The following is a 22,413-nucleotide window of genomic DNA, read 5'->3' as shown; positions in this document are numbered from 1 at the left end:
GCACTGACATCAGCGGGGAGGTAGGTTGAGCACAGGTGATCATTGGCGTAAAGATGAGCAGGTGATGTCAGAGGCTAGCGAGGGCGAAAGACAGAAGCGCAGCGGGTACGTCGACCCTGGCACCCGCCAGCTTCCCACAGTCCTTGGCTGTTTCGAGAAATCTCCGCATGCTTTCGGGACAGGCACAGGATTAATTGCACACCCAGCGTCGTACTTCTCGTCCTCCTTCGGATAAGGCGCACGAGCAGAGGTTCGGAGTAATGCAGAAAGTCCTGAAACGGGTAAGGATGTCGGCAGACGTACGTAAAATGGAACATGGCGAAGCCACGATGACTCATGGGCTTGCAGCATGCAGGCGCTTCCGGTGCCAGATCTTGTGCTTCGGAACCGGGAAGCATGAGACGTCCCGGCGGATGTCCGTTGCAGTGGAAGAAGTGTGACGACCTGTCCCGTCGGACTCGATCCACCAGTTAACATGCTGACAATCGAGGACTCCGCTCCCGATCTTGAAACACGTCCCTCCCTCCCTGCTCGTTTCAGCGTGCTGCCGCGCCACGACTTGGCGTCGACACGGATGTGTGCTAGGAGAGGAACTTGGGACCGATATCTACATTCATTTGCCTCATCGCTGATACGGGAAGCAGACACTTCTAATCTAGACCCCTGCCTCACATCCGCAGTATGTCCCTCGCCGTTTTGCCTCTAACTTCGCCTTGAGTCCTCCTGTCGGTTCCACTCATACCCCTGCTCGCGACACCCCCATCCAGCACAAAGTCCTCGCTGTCCAGAGTGCCCCGCCGTTCCCTGACTCCGGACGCCTCGGCCGGTGCGACCAGCGGGGTCATGTAACCCATTGGCCGCATCACGTCCGGTGATGAGAACGCCAAGAGGACATTGGCGGCATCTTCCTGCTCCTTGCTCGTATCTCCACCTTTCCCTGCTCGTCCTCCCGCGCTGACTGGATTATGGGTGACGAAAGCATCGGCGGGGGAGGGATTGTCGAGGGAGAGCGCACCGCCAAAGAGTGCGATGCCCTGGAGCGGAGCGATGAATGGACTGGGCTCGGGTGGACCAGATGACGCCGCAGAGCTGGAATGCGAGTGGCTGCCGTAGCTGAGGAAGGGGGATGTCGGGGAGGGGGTCGGGAATGGGAGGTACAGCGTAGGGTTGTATGCCTGGGATGATGCGGGCTGAGGGCGCGAGGACGGGACGGGTTGCTGACGGTCCGGGAGGGATGCCAGGAGGGAGGTGATGGACGGTGCCTCCATGGTATGGCGAGCAGGTGATGACGGTGACGAGTGAGTGGAAGATGGGAGCTGGGGAGGGGAGGGTCGCGCTGCGAGCGTGTACGCGGGAGGGAGGTTTGGCTCGGCGTCGGTTTCGTTGGGGTCGGGGCTTTGTGATGGAGTAGGTGGGGAGGCCGAGTGGCGCGGAGCGGGAGACGGCTTTTTGCCGGTGGTGGTGGAGCTCGAAGTGGAGGTGGATGACTTGGCCTTGACTTGGCTAGAGTTGGCGAAGGATGATCCTCCGGCTGACGGTGATTTGGCTAGACGTGCCTCCAGGTCCTGGATATGCGCCTTGAGATCCTTCATATGATCGACCGTCCTCTCCAGTACCTGACTGTCAGCTTTGATCATAGCAGCATGTTCTAGAACTCACTTCAAGCTTGAACTCTCCTCCTTTCCCACCTTCAGCATCGCCTAGACCGGGCACCATATCTCTCAGCTCGCCCAGCGCGTGATTAATTTTCTCCCTCCGTCTCCGCTCGATCAGACTGTGATTCTGCTTACGCAGCGCCTCCCTACTCATTCCCTTTCCAGACGACCCGCCGCGAGCAGCCCCGCCCGAGCTACTACCAGCTGCGGCTTGACTCGCTCCAGCCTTGGTCCGCTTGGTTCCGCCTCGGCCTGTCGCCTGTACCGGGGTGTACGCCCCATCTTGCGCGTCTGCAGAGGAGCTGGAGGGTGAGGAAGGCATAGGCGAGGCTGCCGTCGGGGCAAGCTTGCGCTTCCGGGAAGGCTGCGTGCTGCTGGGCGGAGGCATCTCGCCTGATTGGTGGTGTGGGAAGGGGAGAGGTGCGGGCAGGCGGGATGGACCGGCGGAGCTGGAGGTGTATCGAGCTTCGTTGATGGAGGGAGGAGGATGGATGTGCGTCGAGGTGGCGATGGACATAGCTATAGCCTGCTCGTGTGAGCTCGTGTCGGGATATAAGCACGGGCGCGGATCTAACCTTTCTGAGTGAACGTGCGTTGTCGCTTGGTGCTCGGTATTGAGTTGCAGCGATGACGGCAAAGAGGGCAGCCAGAGGTATGACTTGAAAGGTCCTGCAGGCAGCTTTCTATCGCTCTTACACTCTGGCGATGGAGAATAAAGGATGATAAGGAGGAGTATTGAGTGTTTGGTCGTCAAAGGCAGGGTCCGTTTCCAGGTCTTCGCGTTGATGGAGGGTCGTCTGAGTGAACTCGAGAGGGCAGTATGTGTCGCGTGCGCTATCCGTCTATTGGATCTACATCCTTGTCCTCCATGCTCCGGCGCAGTACTATACTAGGGTCAAACGTGTACAAAGCATAGCGGTCGTGCGACCAATCCAGCTGCTGGCAGATCCACGCACGTTCGCGACGTCGACCGAGGTGTGTCATATGTCCGTGCGTCACGTTTCAGGTATGCTTTCCGTCTGGGGATGGGACAGCAGCGCCAGCAGCCTCCAGCGAAACGCAGCACTGCCAGCTGGGCGAGATCATGAACTGCGCTTGGTGGCTGTCCAGAAGGCCGCCTGTTGGTATCAGACCAGATCCCTCGGCGAAATCAGATGGGGAGGGGCTCACCTGGTACTCGTGTCTCAGCATGGTATCCGGCATGCCCGTGTAGCTGCTGCTGACCATCCGCTCGTCCTGCTTGATCAGCACACCGTCTTGCTAGACTCAAGAGACCTCGGTGTAGGCGACACACCTGGATATCAAAGCCTACAGCTCGCGCTAGGGCCTTGACCTCGTTCAGGCTCAGCTCGATAGAGCCCTCTCCATTCGATGAGGATGTGGGGGAGTTCTCAAAGTGCCAGAGAAGCGGGCCTGCGATATGAGATATGTACCCAGAATTTATCCGACCCATCGCAGTACCCCGAATGACTGACCGATGTTGATCCAGACCCCGCCCTCTTCCAGTAGGTTATGGATGATCCGCAAGAATCGCAGAATGTTTCTTGCCTACTTATTAGCTCACTATGCCAGACGGACTTAGGCGGATGAAAGAAGAGGGGCTCACACAGTCGATGAAGAAACACGTGACGACTGCGCCCCATTGCCCCTTCTGCTCGTCCTGGCCGTATATCTCCTCAAAGTCGCCAGCGACCAGACTGAATGGCCCGCCCTGCCCTTCGCCAAGGATATCAGCCGGACAAATATCCGGTAAGCGGACGCTACGCAGCAGGTTCCTAGTGGAAAGATGATTCGAGAATGAATGGAGGTAAGGGTGGATAAAGTGGGATTTAGGATGCGTCGTTCTGTCTGTCAGCTGTCTGTCTTCTGGCAGAAGATCGTACGTACTGATTCAAGACCCAATGAGATGCCAAGAGCATGTATGTGCTGAATTCATTACCCTGCGAAGCGAAATCTATCCGAAGGATCAGCTATCACTTCCAAGCCAAGCGGTGACACAGACTCACCCCTCGCAGCGATCTCCATGGTCAGTCTACCCAGTCCGCAGCCAGGGACAAGCACTTTGACATCCCCTCTCGCTCGCCGCCCTTCCTCATCACTGCCCCCTACATCCATCCCAGTCTGCGCCGGAAAATGCCGCTCCAATGCCTCCAAGCATGGGGCATAACACGCCTCCCTTTCTGGCGCTCCCTCTTCAGACCAATCCCGAACGAAAGACCGTAACGTCGATCGAACCTTGTCCTGCGCCGAGTGTCTGCTAGGACCCGATGCGCTAGGAGTTGGCTGTCTCGAGCTGGCGGTAGGGTCCGGACGACCGGGGTCGGACTCGATATCATCATGGGTATGGCCGTGTTCGTCCCCATCGTGTCCGTGCTTGTCGTGGCTGTGCCCGTGCATGTGAGAGTGTGAGTGTGTCTCCTCGGACGTAGCATCGCCTCCGACCATCATCTCCGCAAAGACCGGATCGGCGATCATCTCCTCCAAAAACTCCGCGTTTCTGATCTATCAGCTCTCGCCCTTCTGGACTCGTGATAGACCGCTATGCTGACCGTCTTATTCCCTCATCGACGGCTTCAAGCTTCTCTCTATACCCTATGCCCTCTAGCACAACCCTGCTCTCCTTGGGCAACGCGAGGAAGGCCATTCGACGAGCATGATTCGCGGACAGCTGAGACGGTCAGCTCTGGTTCCTCGCTTGCAGGAGGTGAGAGAAAGACTGACGTGGTACTGCATATATTCATCGAAAGCTTTGATGACTGAGCGCCAGTGCGCCTTCTCTTCGGGCGACTCGGCCATGGTAGCAGCTGGAGAGGGGGATGGTCGCTTGTGGTGAGGCAAATGAGGAATGAGGAGCAAAAAGCAAGAACCCCCGGAACCCTTTGCAAACCTTGATCGTGAACCTCTTCTCGCTCATCTCCTTCCATTTTTACGTCACCTGCTACTTTTGAGAGTAGACAATCCCCTCAACTGAGAACAGCCGCGCTCAAGCAAGTAAGCTCAGCGTGTGATGGCGAACCTACCCGCTCGCGACCCTCTAGCCATCCTCGGCTCCTCCCTCTTCCTCGACGTCCTCAGCTATCTCCCTTACCAGACCGTCGGAATCATACCGTCCGTCTGCCGCTCATGGCGCGACTTTGAGAGCTCCGAAAGCTCGGCTATCTGGCGGCCGGTATGCAAGCGCGTCAATGGGGACCCTCGGCGATTGCAGGAGCTCGCTGAAGCGGAGCGGGTGCGATTCGATACCGGGCCGCACGGGAAGGAAACCGGGCAGGCGGGCGGGAGTAGTGCGCCGTGCAGATCCAGCACATCTGGTGCGGACTGGAAGGGACTGTTGAAAGAGCACGTCTTGCCCATCCGGAATTTCCTGCGGGGAAGGTGTACGAATCGCTTCATAACGGAGCCCGGGAGCCCTGAGGAATTTGGCCAGTATGAGGTGAACGAGGAAGAAGAGACGTGTATAGCTACCCGTGGCGACTGTCGTAAGTCGTAGAGATTCTGAGACGCTGTGCGATCGAAGTAGTGCACTTGAGCTGACGACACAGGCGGGTTGCAAGTGCTCGACCTCCGTACCCTCGAGCTTTTGTTTTGGGTACCGGATTTGGACCAGGCAACGCACTTCGAGGCTTGTGGGGGTTTTGTTGTCGCAGGCTGCATAGTTTGTAAGTATCATGCCTTCGATCGCGAAGGCATAAGCTAATCACAAGCCTACCAGCCATGGACGCTCATGCTGCGAGTCTTCCGCACGCAATCGGCCATTACACGATCCCCTCGCCCTTGTCCACCTTACGCCGAGATCCCGGAGTCTGTGCGGACCTCTGTCGCGCCCTTGGAACCATCTTGGTCGGTCGCATCGACAACGGCGCCAAAGGGCAAGACTAATACTACCGCCCAGCATGCCGCAAAGACATACCTTCCGCGAGGGGGTCTCGCCTACTATAGGGACATCCCCATGGCATCGGTCTTCAACCGCTTCTGCGTCAAGGTGGAACACGAGGGGACGCGGCTGGAACGTGTGGTGTTAGCTTTGATGGGGGAACAACAGGTGGCGTTGTGGGATTTGGACGATGTAGACGCGCCTGCCGAGGTGATCGACTTTCCGCACGAACATCCATGTCGCATTGAAGTTAGTACCTTGTGATGCCCCCCAAAGACACAGCTGACGTGCTAGGGTATCGACTTTGACAACGACTACGTCTTTATTCTCTACGCCGACTACATACAAATCATGTCCCGCTCAACGCAAGAATGCGTCTTCGTCACCCCGTCCAGCCCCGATGACTCGTTCACTACTCCCCAAACAAGCGCGGTCGTATACGAACTTCACCTCGAGGCGGATCACGATCCGGGCTACAACCCAGTGATTGTCATCGACAGTGATGACGAGGATGACACTTCAGAAGCATCAGAGGAGCCTGAAACACCCAGGCCCCCTTTTTTGAGCAAACAGAGGGATGTGAAGGGTTACCGTGGCGGCGCAGAGGTGGCAGAGTACGATGACGCAGAGCTCTCGCCTGAGACAGAAGAGGCGCGGTATGATTATGCTAGGTCGTAAGTCCGTTGGAAACGTTGTCGTCCTCGCACTTTACATCACATACAGGGGTAGGCTGACTTGTTGAAGGTGCGGACCTGCAGGTCGCGACCTGGTCTCTAGTACCAGCTGCGGGTATCTGCTCATCATCCGCGACTACGCAGATGTTCTAGCGATACTTGACGAGAATGAACTCGCGTCAAGATGGGCCGAGTCGACGGTAGCCATCGGGCTGGGCGGAAAGCTCACTGGGTATCAATACACGATACGCGCGTCGCAGTGTCCACCCAGAGAGACATGGTCTTTTTCGATACTGCAACCTTGCCTCGCATACCCCTGGAAGGCGACACCGTCCCGCTTATCCGCGTTCATTCGGTGCTGCCTATCGTCCGCGCATGGCAGAGAGACTAAGGGGTCCTCAGCTCTATCGCACAGCCCTATATACCAGGTACTATGCTTACGATCCGAAGAGGCGGCGGCCGGCGGTCAAGCCCTGCCTGAGAAAGCTGGACTTTAGCGGGGCGGGCTCGGGCGCAGAGTAGATGACAGAATGATATGTATTTCTAGCTCCACAGTGCTTCTCATATACTGATCACTTGCCCCTTGTGTCCCTCTCCCCTAAAGCGCTTGCAAGTGAGGCATGGAAGCGGTCTGAAATCTCGACCTCCACCTGCACCCGGACCGATCGGCCGTGCCTGAATTGTCCGAGCCAAGCTAGACTTCAGCATCTCCATCTGATTCCCTCCTCTCTGCTCTTCCACACTTACACTTTTAACAATATCAAGACCTCCCCCCTCTTCTCTTCCGCCAGTCATCAGATGGAAAGCCCCTCCCGGGCAGCAAGCAGGCGCAACAGCATATCTAGTACCGACTCCGCTTCCTCCTCCTCAGCTCAGGCCTTGCCCCGATTCACGGACCTCACGCCCGCTCGACCACCTACGACCGTGCCCGGCGAAGAGGCGTACGTAGAGGTATCGGGAGCGAAGAATGGAGGGGTCCGTCTCAAGGTGGATGCGGGTACGGGCTGCGGGGGTATAACGTGGGCTTCGGGTGAGGTGAGTTGGGGGGTTTAGTCTGTGCGTCTGAGCATGGTGTGGACAGAGTGATGGGTTACATGGAGAGCTTTATGCGCGTTCGAAGAAGATCAAAGAGACTTGGAGCTGACACCTTAGGTCTTGGCTAGATATCTCGCCTATAGGCATGAGGTCGATCCGGCGTACCTGCACCAAAGGAACATTCTGGAGCTGGGCTCGGGCACTGGGCTCGTCGGTATAGCGGCGGGGCTGCTGCAGCCTGAGACGAGCGTATGGGTGACAGATCAAGCGTGAGCATCTGTCTCGCGTGTTTTCATTCGGCGTGAGGTCTCTCAAGGTTCGCGCTTCAGCGTCCAGGTCGTGGCGGGGGAAGACGGGGGCAAGCCAGAAAGGAATAGCTGACAAGCTAGATGTCTCTCGGAGCTTATGAAGTCCAACATCACCCATAACTTCCCTTCCGGCTCCAGCTCCTCCGTACCTCCCGTCCGCGCCGCAGAGTATAACTGGGGCGAAGCCATCCCCGAGGAGATAGCGGCAAGCGAGATAGATATGGTGCTTGCCGCAGATTGCGTCTACTTCGAGGTACGTCCCTTTGCCCTTGACCTGCTTGACGTCGCTAGACGGCAGCTGATAGATCAGCCGACCTTTCCTCTGCTCGTACAGACACTATGCGACCTCGTTCCCCGCAAGCCGACTGTGGAGGGCAAGCCGGTGGAGGTGTTGTTCTGCTGGAAGAAGCGAAGAAAGGTGCGTTCCATGACAGTCCCCTCGGCGGATCTTATCAGGTGTACCGTTGCGTTTGCTCGTGTTGCGCTGAGGATGGGCTGCTGCTCAGGCTACCGAGCTGATCAACAGGCTGACCGGCATTTCTTCTCGATGCTCAAGAAGAAGTTCGACTCTGTCCCTGTGGACGACGACAGGCCGGGCGAGCGGGAACGATACACCAGAGAAGGGATCTCGCTCTTGCGCTTGACGAGGAGGAAGTAGGGTATACCGCACGACACTTCATGCTGGACATGAGCGGCGCGGAATGGTCGATAGAGATAGATTTGTTGTATATACATGCAAAGACAATGGAATTAGATATCAAGAGTGTCGGTCGCTGTGCACACAGTGCATGCTCTATCTAGGTTACTACTCCCCCTGCCGTCCACTACACAAGCAGCCCCTCTCCCATCCCGCTGTTCGTTCGGTTCATCTTCTAGTTCTGGCGTTTCGTGTCGTATTGTATCGTCCCGGAAACCCTAGTAGGTATACCCATATTCGTACTCTCCCTCTTTCCAAGTATCCTCCGTTATGACCTATCGAGTCAGCTTATTCCCCTTTGACAACCTGGAGGGGCGAGGAGCGTTGAACTCACCATCCATGCCCAGTATAGCACTCCTACTGCTCCAGAGTTGAGTAATGTCGCTAAGAACGCCGAGTTGATTTTAGATCCGGATGCCTGCGGGATCAGCTACTGGCCTGCCGAGTCAAGTGATCAGTTGTGGACATACCTTGCAGAGAGGCTGCGAAGCGAGGAAGAAGACCACTTGCGCGGCAGCGAAGAGGGCGAAAGCGGCGATGTAGAGCACTGCCCAGTCAGCTGAGATCCCGAGGAGGGATGGAGGAGGTCACTCACTAGCCGGCTTGGTTTCCCTCAGCTTGCTCAGCGTGATCCAGAGCATAATCGCCAGGTACAGCACGATAGCCCTGCTAAATCAGCTTCTGGTCCATGGCACTGAGACGCTGGACGACTTACGCAGCAGGCCATATCAGCGTCAAGACGAACAGCGTGATCGCCTGCAGATACTCGACATCGCCGTTCGAGAATGTGAATGCGGAAGTGAGGGACAAGCCCGTATCGAGCGCGACGTATAGCGTTCCGCCAAAGAAGAGGAGGGCGATGATGGATAGGGGGATGAGTGCTGCCGGTGTGCCGTCCCTGTGGATCAGCTGAGTGCGTGTTGTGAGCGCTGGACAGCTCACTCGACGATCTGGGTAGCGATGATGCCGTTGCCTAGCAGTATCCAGAAGAGGGCGACGAAGAGGGCGAGGTGTATGGCGGAGACGACGGCGAGGGCTGTGGATGCTGCATGGTCAGCTCTAAGCCGGAGTCATCGTCTGCTTTGGAGCTGGGAACGAAGGAGTATGAGCGCCAAAGGCTATACAGGCACGTACATTGCCGGAGTAGGGACGACATCGTTACTATCTGGAAGACCGAATGCAGACCATACACCTAGACATCAGCCTAGGTACGCAGGTCGGAGAGAGAAAGGACATACCCCCAAGAACATCGTTATCTCTGATCTCCCTACAGCAGCCTTTCTCCTTGATGCGTGCACGATCAATCCCACCGCCAGAACGAATGACAGCGCCGAGAGCACGACCAGCGCTGAGGTATCAGCTACTTCGCCCTGTGTCCAGGCGAAAAGGCACTGCTGGTTTTACGAGGACAGCGAGCTCACCGATATCCCCCAGACTCCCTCTTTGTCCCGCTCGAGCAATCTCGCAGCTCGCCCCTAATCCCGCTCCGGCCTGCCGTACCGCCGCGTCGATGTTTGGATCGCCTCGTGCTGATGTGGAGCTCTATCAGACATCAGCCAAGCTCCTACTAGGACTCTGGGAAGAAAGGACATACGACATCATAGATGCTGAAGAAGTCTGACGAGGACGGGAAGAGGCGCGATAGCCTTGCGGGCGTGTGATCGTACAGCTGCTTGAAGAACAGGTTGCACTGCGGTAAAGGAGTGTGGGCGCATATCCAGCCGAAAGCGCCGAATGGTTCGGGCATGGTCGGCGATGGATCAAAGGGTTGAGTAAAGGCTGATATGAGTAAGTACGGCGTAGACGTGTAGGTTTCGGTCTGGACTGCTGCCGCAGAAGCTGATGTATGAGTATGGGTATGAAGGTGGAGTAGAGGGAAGGAGGGGAACCAAACATGCGCCTAAAAGACTGACTTACCGTTGAATTGAGAAGGATAAGCTGGTCGTCAAAGGATAGGGGAGGGCCGTGCGAGGTCGTCACGCGCTTGGCGACGAGCGGTCGTAGCAGTGTCGTCAAAGCAAGCTAGGCTTGTAAAAGCTGGGCCGGTTCGTGTGCTGCTCGCGCTGCGAATGCTGGTTTCTTTCGTGGTTTGCAGTCAAAGAAGTAGTAGGTGAAGATCAGGCGAGTTGTCAACAATACTAGTGAGAGTGGGTGGCGAAGGGGAATTAGAGTTTAGTGCTGTGTGGGTGGTTGAACGACGTTGGGATACCTCTCCAGATCGCACCGAGGCGAGGTGAGAGGCGTGGAATCGTCGACCAAAGGCTTTGCAGCATGTCAGCGGCCTCCTGCCCCCTCCATAGCCCTTCTGCCACTCTCATCTCGGTACGACAGCTTGGGGCTTGGGTCGAGCGCGAAAGGACAAGGATCTCGAGGTTGGGTACTTGAAACAACGATGAAACACAGCAGCAGCAGGCACAGCACGGCGGAATGTGAGCGGAAGCGAGTGAGGAGCGAGAGATTTCGCGCGCCTATCCTGTCAAATCCGGCGAAATGGTGGCGCTGCTGCCCGGTTTTCATCCGGAAATGGTTAAATCGGCGCAGTCTTCTGCGCGCCTAAGTGGACTTTTTGGTGGCTTGGCGGGCGCGGAGGACGGAGCAGCCGGAAATAATTCCGAAACCGGACGCGACTTTGTTGACGCGACTGATGGGCCATGTCACACTGTTGCTTGGCATGTGCGAAACGCCTGAGGGGGAGAAGAGCGCGTCATGCTGTCATTAGTAAATTCCTAATGGATAATACCGCTTGGACGTTGATGTTCTTGTATGAAACCCTGAAAGGGGTAAGAAATGGCTGGCGATCAAAGGAACAAAGGAGCAAAGGCACAGCAAGGAAGCTTTGGCTCAAACACGTCCTCCCTTCCCCCAATTCACATCCCCCTTCCTCTTCTCTCTTTTATCCTTATCCTCACCCTCTCTCACCTCTCTCTCTCTCTCTCTCTCATACCCGACACCCACACAGCCTCAACGCGAGCATCCCCCCATCTCCTCTCCGCTCTTTGTCCTTCATCCCCTCCTTACAAAGAACCCAAGCAGTCAGCTTTGACAGCACTGCTCCTTTGAAGGTTGATCGACTAGCAGCGCCTCTCCCCATCTCCTTTCATCTCCTATATATCCTCACACACCGCATCTCTCGGAACCACCCACCTCTTAACTCTCTCTCAACAACAGATAGCATCACTGCCGGCCAGTGATCCTTCTACACTCTCCTAAATCCTCTACACCCGACCAAACACAATCACTACGATGTTCTCCCTTGCTACCACCACCCTCTTCGCCCTCCTCGCCCTCGCGGCACCTTCTCTCGCCGCCACCCCCTCGGCCGACAAGAAGTACACCATCTCCCCAAAGTCCCACCCCGAACTCTGCGTCGCCCCAGAGTACGAGCACGAAGGCGCGCTTCTTGTTCTCAAGAAGTGCGACGACAACTCGGACATTGTCTGGCAATGGCAAGGCGGGAACCAGTGGAAGAACACCGCCGCCAACATGGTGATGGATGTCAAGGACGGAGGCGCGTGGAACGGGAACAAGATCCAGGTCTGGACCGGTTACGGGTGAGTCTTGATTAGCTTGGGGAAAGGGATCAGCTGACATTCAGGTACAACACCAACCAGCAATTCATCCTCCCCAACGAGCAGATGGAATGGGCCGGCCACAACCTCTGCCTCGACCTCACGGACGGGCGCGGAGAGGCCGGCACCACCCTCCAGCTCTGGCAGTGCCTCAGCTACAACGACAACCAGAAGTGGGAGTTTGTCGACGCCGAGGAAATTGAGGAATGCGCGGATGGTCAGTAGATCTCGCCTTTTGCGAACGGACTTTAATGGCGCATGCATCAAATAGTGACTCTGCAGGTTACGTCCCCGTCTCATCCGCCAAGGCATCGGCCACCCTCTCTGCATCCGCCTCGGCACCTACCGTCAGCACCAACGGCACCGCCAGCACCAACGGAACTGCCAACGCTACCGCCACCGACCTCGCATCGCCCGCTGGCGCCAGCGAAATCGGAAACGGCTTCCTGGCCGGCGGTGGCACTCGCAAGTCCAAGTCTGCCTCGGCCACCGGGTCTGCGTCTTCCGCTTGGTCCGCTTCCACCACCGCCTGGTCCGCCTCAGCTTCGGCCGCTGCCACCTCGGCTGCTGCCTACCCCGGCAGCAATTCGGGCTTCCTCAAGACCAAGGGCACCAAGGTCGTCGACTCCAGCGGCAAGGAGATCGTCCTCAAGGGCGTCAACCTCGGTGGCTGGCTCGTCTTTGAGGACTGGATGTGCGGTATCACCGACTACTCGGGCAACGCGGACCGGTTCCCCCAGTGGACACTCGAGCAGCGTTTCGGCGAGAAGCAGACCAAGGAGCTCATGAACATGTGGATGGACAACTGGCTCGTCGCGGCCGACTTTGACAAGGTCAAGTCGCTCGGCTTCAACGTTGTCCGTCTGCCGTTCTCGTACCGCAACTTCCAGAACATGGACGGGAGCTGGTCGGACGATGGGTTTACCCGTCTCGACTGGGCTTTCAACCAGGCCAAGCGCGTCGGCGTCTACGTCATCCCCGTCTTCCACATCTGGGACACGCAGAAGCAGCGCTACAGCATGATCTCCGAGGGTGAGTCTCTTGGTTTGCAGTGTGGGCTTGGCTGATCTATAGACAACTGGGATGGACAGCAGTCCCGCCAGCGCGCCGGCGAGCTCTGGAAGAAGATTGCCTCGCGCTACGCCAACGAGGGTGTCATTGCCGCTTGGGACCTCATCAACGAGCCCACTGGCAGTGCCAACGACAACTTGCAGAAGGACCTGTACAACGCTGTCCGCTCTGTTGACAACAACCACATCCTCATGTACGTCGCTCCTTTCTCTATCAGACCCCGCTGACCCTCTAGCCAAGCTTCCATCGGTACCAACCCCTCGCAGTACGGCTGGACCAACATCATGTACACCATGCACGAGTACCTCAGTAAGTCTGGCCAGTCTGATTTAAGGGCGAGCTGACTCTCAGTGATGGGCGGTGACTACAACAACAACGTCGGCGCGTACGCCAACGGCCCCCAGGCCTCGATCAACCAGTTCAACGGCTTCAACATCCCCACCTACGTCGGCGAGTTCATGGCCGACAGCGCGACCCTCGACTACATGCTCCAGAACCTCAACAACGCCGGCGTCTGGTGGTCCTCCTGGACACTCAAGACTGTCCAGATGGACCGCTGGGGACTGTTCAACTTTGGCACCGGGATGAGCGTCGACGTCAGCAACGACTCGTACGACACCATCAAGGGCAAATGGTCCAACATGGGCGGTCTTACCCGTCAGGGCGTGGCGGACCAGTACCAAAAGTACGCCCAGATGTGGAAGAGGGATACCGTCCCCAGCCCTCGGGTTGGGTCGGAAGCGGCGTCGTTGAAGCGGAGTAGCGGGCACCACGCCGGTCGCTCAAGGCGGGCGTTGGCGCACGGCGGGATTGGCAAATTCTAGGCGGGAGAAGCAAGGGGAAGGGGAGGAGGGAAGGCGTAACGACAAGGGACGAACATCAACGTGACGACGGCGGTCTATCTACAGCATCATAATCTTTCCAACAACTCGGCTAGTTCCTCCGCGAGGAATCGGTCACCATCTCTACGCGCCCGGTGCGCACATACTCGATCTGGTATCGACGTATAATCAACCTTCATTTGGGCATCGGGCATCTCTTCTTTTCGTTTCGGTTCGTTTCGGTTTACGGTTTTCGGCTATCTTTTCGGTCTACTACGGCTCGACGTCCGGTCACGTCGGGCCTGTTACCCCTCTACTCCTACTCGACCTCCACCCTCGGCGCGTCCCTAGCGGACATATCGGCGGCGGCGGGCGGGAAAGGGGCGGAGGGCATTGGTGATCCCTGGCGGAACATCTATAGGTGGGGTCACTCTCGGTATGCGCCGTTCAGTGGGATCACAGGCGGTGGTCAGCTTTGACTTGGGAGGGCGTCTTGATGGCGTCCAAGCAGGGCATGGAGGGGCGCAGTCGGGCCGCGCGGGAAGAGAAGGGATGGATTTGTAATCCGTCTTCTTATTGGACTGGCGGGGCTCCTGGTGTAGTCTAGCAGGATGAGGTGTGGCGAGGGGTTGTTGATCTTGTCGATAGATGCATACGCCTTGAATCTCTCTTCCATGCCTACAGAGCGAAAGGCACCTGAGCATCTTTCGCTGACGTCTGCTCATCCCCTCCGTATGAGGCCTCGACATTCTTAGTATCCCTAAGTTTGGATCATGATGGGTCTCGACTGATTCGGGCGCGACCTCTGGTGGCCTATGGGTAATGGAGTCAACCTCTATCTGAATGGCGTCGATGCTGAAACGCTGAAGCATTCCTTGGTGACTAACCCCCCTTTAGCGTGACTCATGCGTGACAGCAGATGACAGCATGGAGCAGATGGAACATTGGGAACTCGGAACCGAAGTGAAAGCGTGGAACCTCTCTCGTCAATTCTCGTCAAGGTTACGAAACGGTCAGAGATAAGAAGCGGCAGTGGCTGCTCATTGTTACGGCTACCGCCATGTAGACAGATCTCCATTGCATGGAATATTCTTGTCAGAAGGAGTCGCAGTGGCAGATCACTAGCACTTTGCGTGGGCAATAGACCATGCTGCCCCGAGGTGCTTCAAGCCCGTCCCGAGAACAAGGATCTACCGCGTCTCACCTTCCGGTTAGCTAGGTTTCCGACAGCGTCTCTGAGCGCTGAGCGCTGTAGCTAGGTTCCGGACAGCGTCTCTGAGCGCTGAGCGCTGAGCTTTGACCACGAGGCACCCTCTCGCCCGCCAGCTCGCCCGCCCATAGCTCCAGCTAGCGTCTGCCATGCTTCCATCCAGTGCCACACTCGTACATCACCTTTATTACGGGGCCCGAATGACTCCCTTTTCGCAGCAATTCCCACCCCCCCTCTTCGCGTCCTTGGCGAATGCATATGGAGGGGAGAGGTGAATGCGGGATGCTCGTGCTCCGTCAGCGGGCCTCGATCACTCCAGCGGAATAGCGAGGCCCAAGGCGAGTACGACGCCGAGACGGAAGCAAAGAATAAGGAGGAGCAAGGAGGAGCGGCGCCGATATCGGGCCAAACACCGCCCGGAGAAAATTTCAGGGTAACGCCGAGACGCGTCCAGGTGCTTGAGTCAGAGGGGGGAGGAGTGGCGAATAAGGTATATCCGAGTGTGGCGAAAAAGAAATGCAGGTTCCGCAGCAGCTCGCAGCACATGCAGAGGGAATCAGTGAGGTGTCTGGAGCGGGTCGTATGCATGGGGACGCGAAAGCTGCATGCATGGAGGGCTGGCTTGACTCTGAGAAGGAGGGATGACAGCATGAACACGTTTGCAGCGGCCGTAACGTTAATGCCGATATTTCGATTAGCGCGATTCCTTCGATTACCCCACAGTTGCCGGCAATTTGCGTGATTGACTGATCCTTGTTTTCCCTCTCTCTCCCCTCTGCTCTTACCTCTTACCTCTGACTACAGCTCCACTCTTGGTACTCTTACTGCTATAGCTCTTGCTTAGCTTGACCTCATATCACATCAGCCTACAACACGTAACACCGACGATCACGAGCTAAGCTTAGCTCCAGCTCGGACCCGCAAAGAACAATCAACACCGCCGCGCCCGACGCGCTAAGCCTCCCCTCCCCTCCCCTCCTTCTCTTGATCTCACCCCTACCCTTCGGCCCCCGACTGCTCGTCCTCTCTCCAACGGCATCGACGATCTCGGGCAACCAACCGATATTCCAGTGCATTCCCGCCACTCGCGGACCCCGATCTACTCTTGGCTGCCAGACACGGCGCCCGCCCTCGCTAAACACTTCATACCTCAACTCCGTCTCCCCACCTCCCTTATCTATTACCAGACGGCCAAGACTCGGGCCAAATCTCGATCATCTCTCGTCGGCAGAACGGCATCCCACTAGCCTCTTTACGTCCTCCTGTACATAAGCGATCACCCCCCTTCCCACTCTTTCATCCTTCTTTCACATTCCCAAATGGCTGCTGGAGCCGCTTTCGACAGTACCAAATCCATCAACGGCATCATGGACGACGATGATGGAAGGACAAGGAACGCAAAGGCCCAGAGGAGGCATCGCGAGAAGCGCAAGGCTCACCTCAAGACTGTGAGTACAATCGCCTTTGAACGCGTAGGATTGTGCTGACGGGCCAGCTCGAAGAGACGGTGTCACTCCTCACAAACCAGTTGGAAGACTCACGTCGCCAGCTCTCGTCTGCCGCCTACTCCAACCGCATGGGCGTAGGATCCAACGGCGCGCCACTTTCCCCAAGCTCAAAAGACTTTGCAGGGCTCCAGCAGGAAAACGCGTATCTCCGCGAGGAGAATGCCGAGCTTAGGCGGCAACTCTACAACTACTCGGTCGGGCGGCACTACCAGGCTCCTGCGGGAGACACGAAGCCAGAGGGGTATGCGGGGTATGAGGGCGGTGCGCAAGCCGGAAATGGGAATGGGCAGGCGCAAGGACCCTTGGCCAGTCCTAGGGAGGGTAGCAGTGGCGGACGAGTGAGTGCCTACTAGGGGATAAATACTGGGCATCGCTGACCATCAGGAGGGACAGCCCGCCGGCAACACTGCTGGTAAGTCCATTCGACATGTATCGTCGAGACACTACTGACCGACAGATGGCTTCACCCCACGCGGTACCCGAAGCAGGGTGATGTCTTCATCATCTGTGAGTATATCTGCATTTGTCTTTACTTGCTTTCGCTGAGTCACAGGCTCCCACTGCTTCCCCTTACCCTCCACCTACTTCTACCTTCCCCACTGATCCCCGTGCCCACGCCCTCAACCAGTCTCAACCCGGCGCGGACCGCTACCCCATCCGATACGAGCCTCACCTTTACGCCGGCTCTTCGGCCAACCACAGCCCCACCACGGCCAACGCGCCGGCACCTCACAACCTCCCGCGCAGCGGATTGGGGTATGACCACATCGGCGACATGTACAGCGGACGCGAGGGGGATGCGAGCTGGGGTCCCGATGTGAGCCAGAGCCAGGCTCTAGTAGATTTCGGGGATGGCGCTGATGGTCAGGCTGGACCACCTCCGTTCCAAGGATCGGTGTACCCCGTCCCGTACGGTGATGGACCGCAAGACGAGTGGAGGCAGGGACAGGAGCATTAGTAGGCGCTCACGGAGGACGTTCGGGCGGAGATACTTTACGACTAGATCGGGCGGACTGGGTGAGCTAGAGGAGGGGAATTCGGGTTCAGGTTCAGGTTACAGTCCATGAGGCGTGTAATATGTTCGTTCGGGCTTTCAGGTGTGATTTAGATTTGTGGAGCAAGTGGACGCAGAAGGGAAAGTGGAGGGTCGATTGTAGATATGAACCAGCGTACTGTGAACCGAATCTCTTCAAACGGCACAACTGTCTCTCGCTCATTCACTTCTCGCGTCCCTCTCAAGATACCGAGCCCAGATCTAATCTTGATACGGCACTGCTGTCATTATGATGCTGTTTCGGATGGTCATAGCAGGACGCAACTCAAGTTGCGTCATCCTGGTCGTCATCGCTCACGACGTGCGCTGAAGCGGGCTGAAACCTGTAGAGTAACGCTATCTTATCGGCATGGAGGTATGGCTCTGCTGGTAGCGGGAGAGCCCCACGGTGCGGCCAAGGACTGGACAGATGGGTATGCATGGGATGTACGAAGGCCTATGAAGATGGCAGCACGCGACAGTCAGACAGGGTTGTTCCAGCCGCCGTCCACCGGGTTTGGCACAGGTTCTCCTATGCTGATGTTGATCCATGTAGCGTTTCTCACGAAATAACAGACGCGTTGCCCCATTGAGCCATATGATCCTCGCCAGCGAACGTCACTGGAGTTGGCGCCCTCCAGAGCCTGCGACTCCATGCCCGTGATGTGTCTCAAGTTGATGTTCGTCATCAGTACGGGGAGGGTCTCGCCTGTGATGTCATGATGGCTCAAACCCACTCGCGCGGTCAGTATATATGGGCGGGGGTTCTCGGTGGAAGTGTGGGTCTCTTCAGGGTTGTCTCGGGCATTTGGGATCTGCGTTGCACTGGTAGTGTGAGGGCCGGTCGCATCGGCCGGCATGAGAGGATCAAGCCAGGGGGGATTTGAAGGAGCCATGGTGTGGTCAGGAGTGGGGAAGCCACCGGAATCGAAAGGGGGAGGAGTCAAACCCCGAGCTGAATTGTACTTTTGGAAAGTAGAGAGGCCTGGTGCATCAGGGTCAGCAAAGGGAGGAAAGGAGAGGTCGACGTTGTCGAGGTCCGAACTGGGCAGAGTTGCTCCAGCATCACTGGCGGCCCACAATTCGCGATCTTGCTCGCTGGAACCCATTTCTGGTGGAGGCACAACTGGGCACGCCAATCCCAGAGCGCTGGCGATGGACAAGTGGCGGTTGATTTCGGCGAGACGCCTCTGCAGGTTGCTGACATATTCTGGTCGACTTTCGCTCAGGTCAGCATCCCTCAAGGCATCGCATGCGGCGTACAGTGAAGCAGCGGCTCCTGCGAGTTCGTTGTAAGACATGGTGCTTTATCAGGAGGACGAAGGTGCAAAGCGCCGGAGGGTTGTGGAAGGGCAGAAAGAGAAAGTGGCGAGACTAGATCGCAAAGGCACATATTCGCACCCCCTCTCACGATCAAGCTTGAGAATGGATGTCGTTCGATCGTACCCGAGAGAGTCCAGACTATCATAGCAGGCTGACGGAATCGGTAAGGCATGCACAGCGGGGTTGCAAGGCGGAACAAAGGACAAAGTCCGATTCGTCCCGGGTCACGGCGCTGTCAGGCTGTCCGAGCTAGCTGCTGGGGCCGCTCATCAAGGGGCTGATCACTCCAATGTGCGCCCATCGCGTCAGTACATAAGCATACATATAGTACTCGGCTGCGCAGCTGATCGGCTGGGGAAGGTGCATGAGTCGCTGACGAGGCGCTTCCGATCCCACGCTGGTATGACAGAGAGAGTTCATGGACCCGACGAAACCCTTGGCGGCATTTGCCACCCAAGCGACCTTAGACGATCATGTAGTGGTACGTTGTCTCATCGCTCTGTCCAAAGGGGCGGACGACGGGAAGCCCTAAGATTGGGACGTGTGCGGTCGCTGCTGCTTCAGTTTCGGTCTCCTGGCCGGACCAACTACTACCGTCACGAAGCGCGTGATTGCCCTGCTGTCAGATCTCGAATGAGGCCACGAGCGCCCTCAGTAGCCTACTCGTATTTGTCGCTCGTCCCGTATCTAAAGCGGGCTGAAGACATGTGATTAGAGGCAAGGGCTATACCAAACGGCGCCATCGGCACAGAGACCGGACCTCGAGGCGCTGGACTGAAGCGGAGTGTCTACATAGGCCTTGTGAGTGGAAGTCAAGTGAATGGCGGGCAATCGGGTCAGACGGAGGGCACCCCCCGACCATCCATCGAGCTCGGCACGCCTATACCAGCTGGTATGGTACGGTATCTTATCTGCGCCACCGCTCTTGCCTGCCATACGCAAACTAGACGCCCATTGCTCCACATCTGTCCCTGGCGGACACCGGACTGGTGAGTGGTGACATGACTGTGGTCTGGCAGATGGCAGAGACCGGACGTTGGAAAGACCATCGTCACGTTTGTCATCAGTGCGCTCTTTCCAATCTGGCCTGTGGCGGGATCGACTTGCTCCATCTTTCTGACCGATATGTTGTCCGATTTGCCGGTCAGTAGTACCGTGCTGGGGAGAGCGGCTCGAGTCTCTGGGTTCGTGTCGAAGGCGTGTTGGGTGTTCTGAGGGAGGACGTTGTAGGTATCAGGCATGATATACCCCCGTGCGAGATCGCTTCCGCTGAACTCACTTAGGGCCGAATTCGGGTCAAAGCCTTGGGAGGTGGGTTGCTGTAGTGTATCAGGGGTAGGTATTGTAGGCACTTCATACCCGAGGTCAGGGAAGCCTCTCCCGTCGTATGCTTCCGGTCTTGGGGTTTCCTCGAAGCCATGAGGGATGCCTGGCTGCCAGGACATATCCGAGGAGGGAGGGAAGGACATGATATTCCCGGACCCGGACCCGGAGTTGAAGCCGTTGTCAATGTCCGGCCCCCACGTTGCGTCGAAGCCGGCTTGGAAGACAGGATCTGGGTACTGGAACGGGGTCACCACTGCAGGCGTGTGGTGCCCCTCGGGCATGTCGCTCACATCCACGGCAGACTGCGTAGCCGCCCTCGATCCGAAGTGAGCATTCTCGTGGTCAGTTGGCGGATATGAATGAGGGGGCGGACCCGAGCACGCCAGTCGCAGAGCCTTGAGCCTAGCTGCCTGATCGATGATGGCGTCGATGCGATCCGGAAGCTCCATGAAGTAACCCTTCGCAGGGTCACATGTGCGATCGAGCTTCCAAGCGTCTATGCTGTCAAAGAATGCGTTGGTAGCATCGTCGAGGCGGTGACAGTGGAATCCGACGTCTCCAGAGTCATCGCGAGTAGACATTGTGGAACTGTGTAGCCAAACTGACGGGAAGGTAGCACGAGGCGATTGTATACAAGACGGAGTGGCGAGGAACGGGCGCAGCGTCACCAAATGGCCTCTGCAGAGTACAATATGACCTTTACAAGATTCGTGAAGGGACATCGCCCGAATCTTTCCGAGCGGGACGCCCTTGCTGCAGTTTCAAGGGGCAAAGATGGCGTGATGGGCCGCCTCAAAAGTTCAATCAAAGGACATCGCCCGGTTTCTCCCGAGAGGATGGGCGAGTTGGTGGTCCTTTAGGAGGCTGGCCTGCTACCTCGAGCCCCTTGGCATGCATTAGTGATAGCTACCCCTTGCGCCACCCATGTTCTAGTTCTTCTCCCACGAAACGTGTGATGCCAGCTTGGAGGCGCCAGCTACGAAAATATGGATCCTTGGTGGGGCACTTGTTCATCACCACTGTCGGGCATGTAAGCCGATGTACAGTCTCAGGAATCTCGCCGTGAGCCTGAGTGAGGCAGATTCGCCACTTACTTCCCGCCACACGCGTTTCTGCCACATTCCTCTTGTTCCTGCGGGGCTCCAAGCTGGGGACGCGCTTTGCCAGCTTTGCCTGGACTTGCTTGTGGTAGTGTCCGACGTCGACGACCTTGCATGTACGATCGCTTCTACGTCACCTGCGCTATGTCCGAGCATCATATGCCTCGACCTCTGCCCCGCCAGCGAGCATAGACATATAGTGTCGCATACACATTTCCTGCTTCAGTCACCCCGCTCTCCCGACGATGACGAACCTGAAACGACCCCTCGTTTCGACTGATCGCGCTGATCGCTTCACCTGCTGCGGCCCCTCAAGCCCTCACGCTCGGACCTTCACAAATCCCTCTCCCTCGTAGATCGTCGTATCGGCAAAATATCGGAGATCATGTATCAGCGAGGGGAAGGTTTGGCGGAAAGGAGGGGGTGTGACCGGATGTTCCCTGGCCAAAGCTTATTCTACCTCCCTTTCCAATGTGTGGATGCACACAGCGTCATGGCAGACAAAGGCGGTGGCAACGGTATCTCCGGTAGCTGTCTCTTGTCTATCTATACTCACTTCTCTCTGATCTACATATCCACTGAACAGCGGGGCGAGCTGATTTCGTGTTTCTGAGACAAGGTGAGCTATAACAATCCACCTCGAGACACCCGCTCTTCCCCCTCATGATCGCCCGTCCCGGTCTGACTCTTCTGCAGATCCTCCTCTCCCTGCACTATGGCATCCATAGCCAGTCCCAACATTGCCCACTCTGGCTTCAACGACCTTATCGATCTCGTCTCGAGCACGACAACCCGGCTCGGCGTTGCGCTCTACAATTCCCGCTTTTACCCCGAGCAAGAGAGCGATCCGGGTGATATGGGCAAACGACTACCGGAGGTGGATAAGGGGAAGGGCAAAGCCCCGGCAGTTGCTGGGTTACGGTACGAGCAAACCAAAGCAAGGGCGAATGTCGACCCGGCCGATGTCAAAGCGACGGGGAGGCGGGTGGGTCCAGGAGGGGGACAAGGCATGAGGCAGAGAGCTGGAGATGTAAAGGGGAAAGGGCCGAGACGAGAAGAGGCAGCGGCAGGCGTGCAAAATGGGCTGAGGTATCGGAAGGTGGACAAGCGAAGTATCGGTGCACCGACCGACTTTAGGTGAGCAGTCTCTGTTCCTGCCTAGACTGACGACTAGACACATCTTCCACGCATCCACATTCGAGGAGGCGA

General features: G+C 57.2%; 8 protein-coding genes across 8 annotated transcripts; 3 read left to right on the top strand and 5 right to left on the bottom strand.

Annotated features, from left to right (window-relative positions):
* Positions 1-668: 668 nt before the first annotated feature.
* On the bottom strand, positions 669-2,172 carry MKK02DRAFT_38327 (uncharacterized protein; the record flags this gene model as incomplete). Its single annotated transcript, XM_053090045.1, has 2 exons — positions 669-1,616; positions 1,660-2,172. The coding sequence occupies 2 exons, from the start codon at positions 2,170-2,172 to the stop codon at positions 669-671; spliced, it is 1,461 nt and encodes a 486-aa protein (XP_052943446.1).
* Positions 2,173-2,737: 565 nt separating this feature from the next.
* MKK02DRAFT_17595 (N2227-like protein-domain-containing protein) lies at positions 2,738-4,451 on the bottom strand (the record flags this gene model as incomplete). The annotated part of the gene is made up of 9 exons (XM_053085810.1): positions 2,738-2,773; positions 2,826-2,891; positions 2,950-3,068; positions 3,131-3,203; positions 3,262-3,499; positions 3,543-3,609; positions 3,662-4,152; positions 4,205-4,323; positions 4,377-4,451. The coding sequence occupies 9 exons, from the start codon at positions 4,449-4,451 to the stop codon at positions 2,738-2,740; spliced, it is 1,284 nt and encodes a 427-aa protein (XP_052943445.1).
* A 211-nt stretch (positions 4,452-4,662) lies between these two features.
* MKK02DRAFT_38325 (putative methyltransferase-domain-containing protein) lies at positions 4,663-8,204 on the top strand (the record flags this gene model as incomplete). The annotated part of the gene is made up of 9 exons (XM_053090044.1): positions 4,663-5,134; positions 5,198-5,314; positions 5,360-5,778; positions 5,824-6,203; positions 7,049-7,238; positions 7,356-7,507; positions 7,628-7,799; positions 7,857-7,964; positions 8,073-8,204. The coding sequence occupies 9 exons, from the start codon at positions 4,663-4,665 to the stop codon at positions 8,202-8,204; spliced, it is 2,142 nt and encodes a 713-aa protein (XP_052943444.1).
* A 257-nt stretch (positions 8,205-8,461) lies between these two features.
* MKK02DRAFT_38324 (chitin synthase III catalytic subunit-domain-containing protein) lies at positions 8,462-9,990 on the bottom strand (the record flags this gene model as incomplete). Its single annotated transcript, XM_053090043.1, has 10 exons — positions 8,462-8,518; positions 8,578-8,661; positions 8,714-8,790; positions 8,839-8,909; positions 8,959-9,141; positions 9,186-9,288; positions 9,378-9,435; positions 9,482-9,591; positions 9,665-9,785; positions 9,838-9,990. 10 exons carry the CDS (start codon positions 9,988-9,990, stop codon positions 8,462-8,464), a joined length of 1,017 nt encoding a protein of 338 aa, XP_052943443.1.
* Positions 9,991-11,486: 1,496 nt separating this feature from the next.
* On the top strand, positions 11,487-13,707 carry MKK02DRAFT_17266 (glycoside hydrolase superfamily; the record flags this gene model as incomplete). Its single annotated transcript, XM_053085765.1, has 6 exons — positions 11,487-11,794; positions 11,839-12,033; positions 12,084-12,844; positions 12,887-13,076; positions 13,119-13,192; positions 13,235-13,707. 6 exons carry the CDS (start codon positions 11,487-11,489, stop codon positions 13,705-13,707), a joined length of 2,001 nt encoding a protein of 666 aa, XP_052943442.1.
* A 1,252-nt stretch (positions 13,708-14,959) lies between these two features.
* MKK02DRAFT_28456 (uncharacterized protein) lies at positions 14,960-15,460 on the bottom strand (the record flags this gene model as incomplete). The annotated part of the gene is made up of 1 exon (XM_053087559.1): positions 14,960-15,460. One exon carries the CDS (start codon positions 15,458-15,460, stop codon positions 14,960-14,962), a length of 501 nt encoding a protein of 166 aa, XP_052943441.1.
* Positions 15,461-16,233: 773 nt separating this feature from the next.
* MKK02DRAFT_28455 (uncharacterized protein) lies at positions 16,234-17,380 on the top strand (the record flags this gene model as incomplete). Its single annotated transcript, XM_053087558.1, has 6 exons — positions 16,234-16,362; positions 16,410-16,760; positions 16,807-16,834; positions 16,880-16,929; positions 16,976-17,239; positions 17,291-17,380. The coding sequence occupies 6 exons, from the start codon at positions 16,234-16,236 to the stop codon at positions 17,378-17,380; spliced, it is 912 nt and encodes a 303-aa protein (XP_052943440.1).
* Positions 17,381-19,614: 2,234 nt separating this feature from the next.
* Positions 19,615-20,685, bottom strand: MKK02DRAFT_28454 (uncharacterized protein; the record flags this gene model as incomplete). Its single annotated transcript, XM_053087557.1, has 1 exon — positions 19,615-20,685. The coding sequence occupies one exon, from the start codon at positions 20,683-20,685 to the stop codon at positions 19,615-19,617; it is 1,071 nt and encodes a 356-aa protein (XP_052943439.1).
* Between the last annotated feature and the right edge of the window lie 1,728 nt (positions 20,686-22,413).

The sequence above is a fragment of the Dioszegia hungarica genome, assembly GCF_025882075.1.
Source record: "Dioszegia hungarica strain PDD-24b-2 chromosome Unknown MKK02contig_16, whole genome shotgun sequence".
NCBI lineage: Eukaryota > Fungi > Basidiomycota > Tremellomycetes > Tremellales > Bulleribasidiaceae > Dioszegia > Dioszegia hungarica.
The sequence above is the reverse complement of the archived record's forward strand: the minus strand, read 5'-3'. Positions and strand labels throughout refer to the sequence as shown.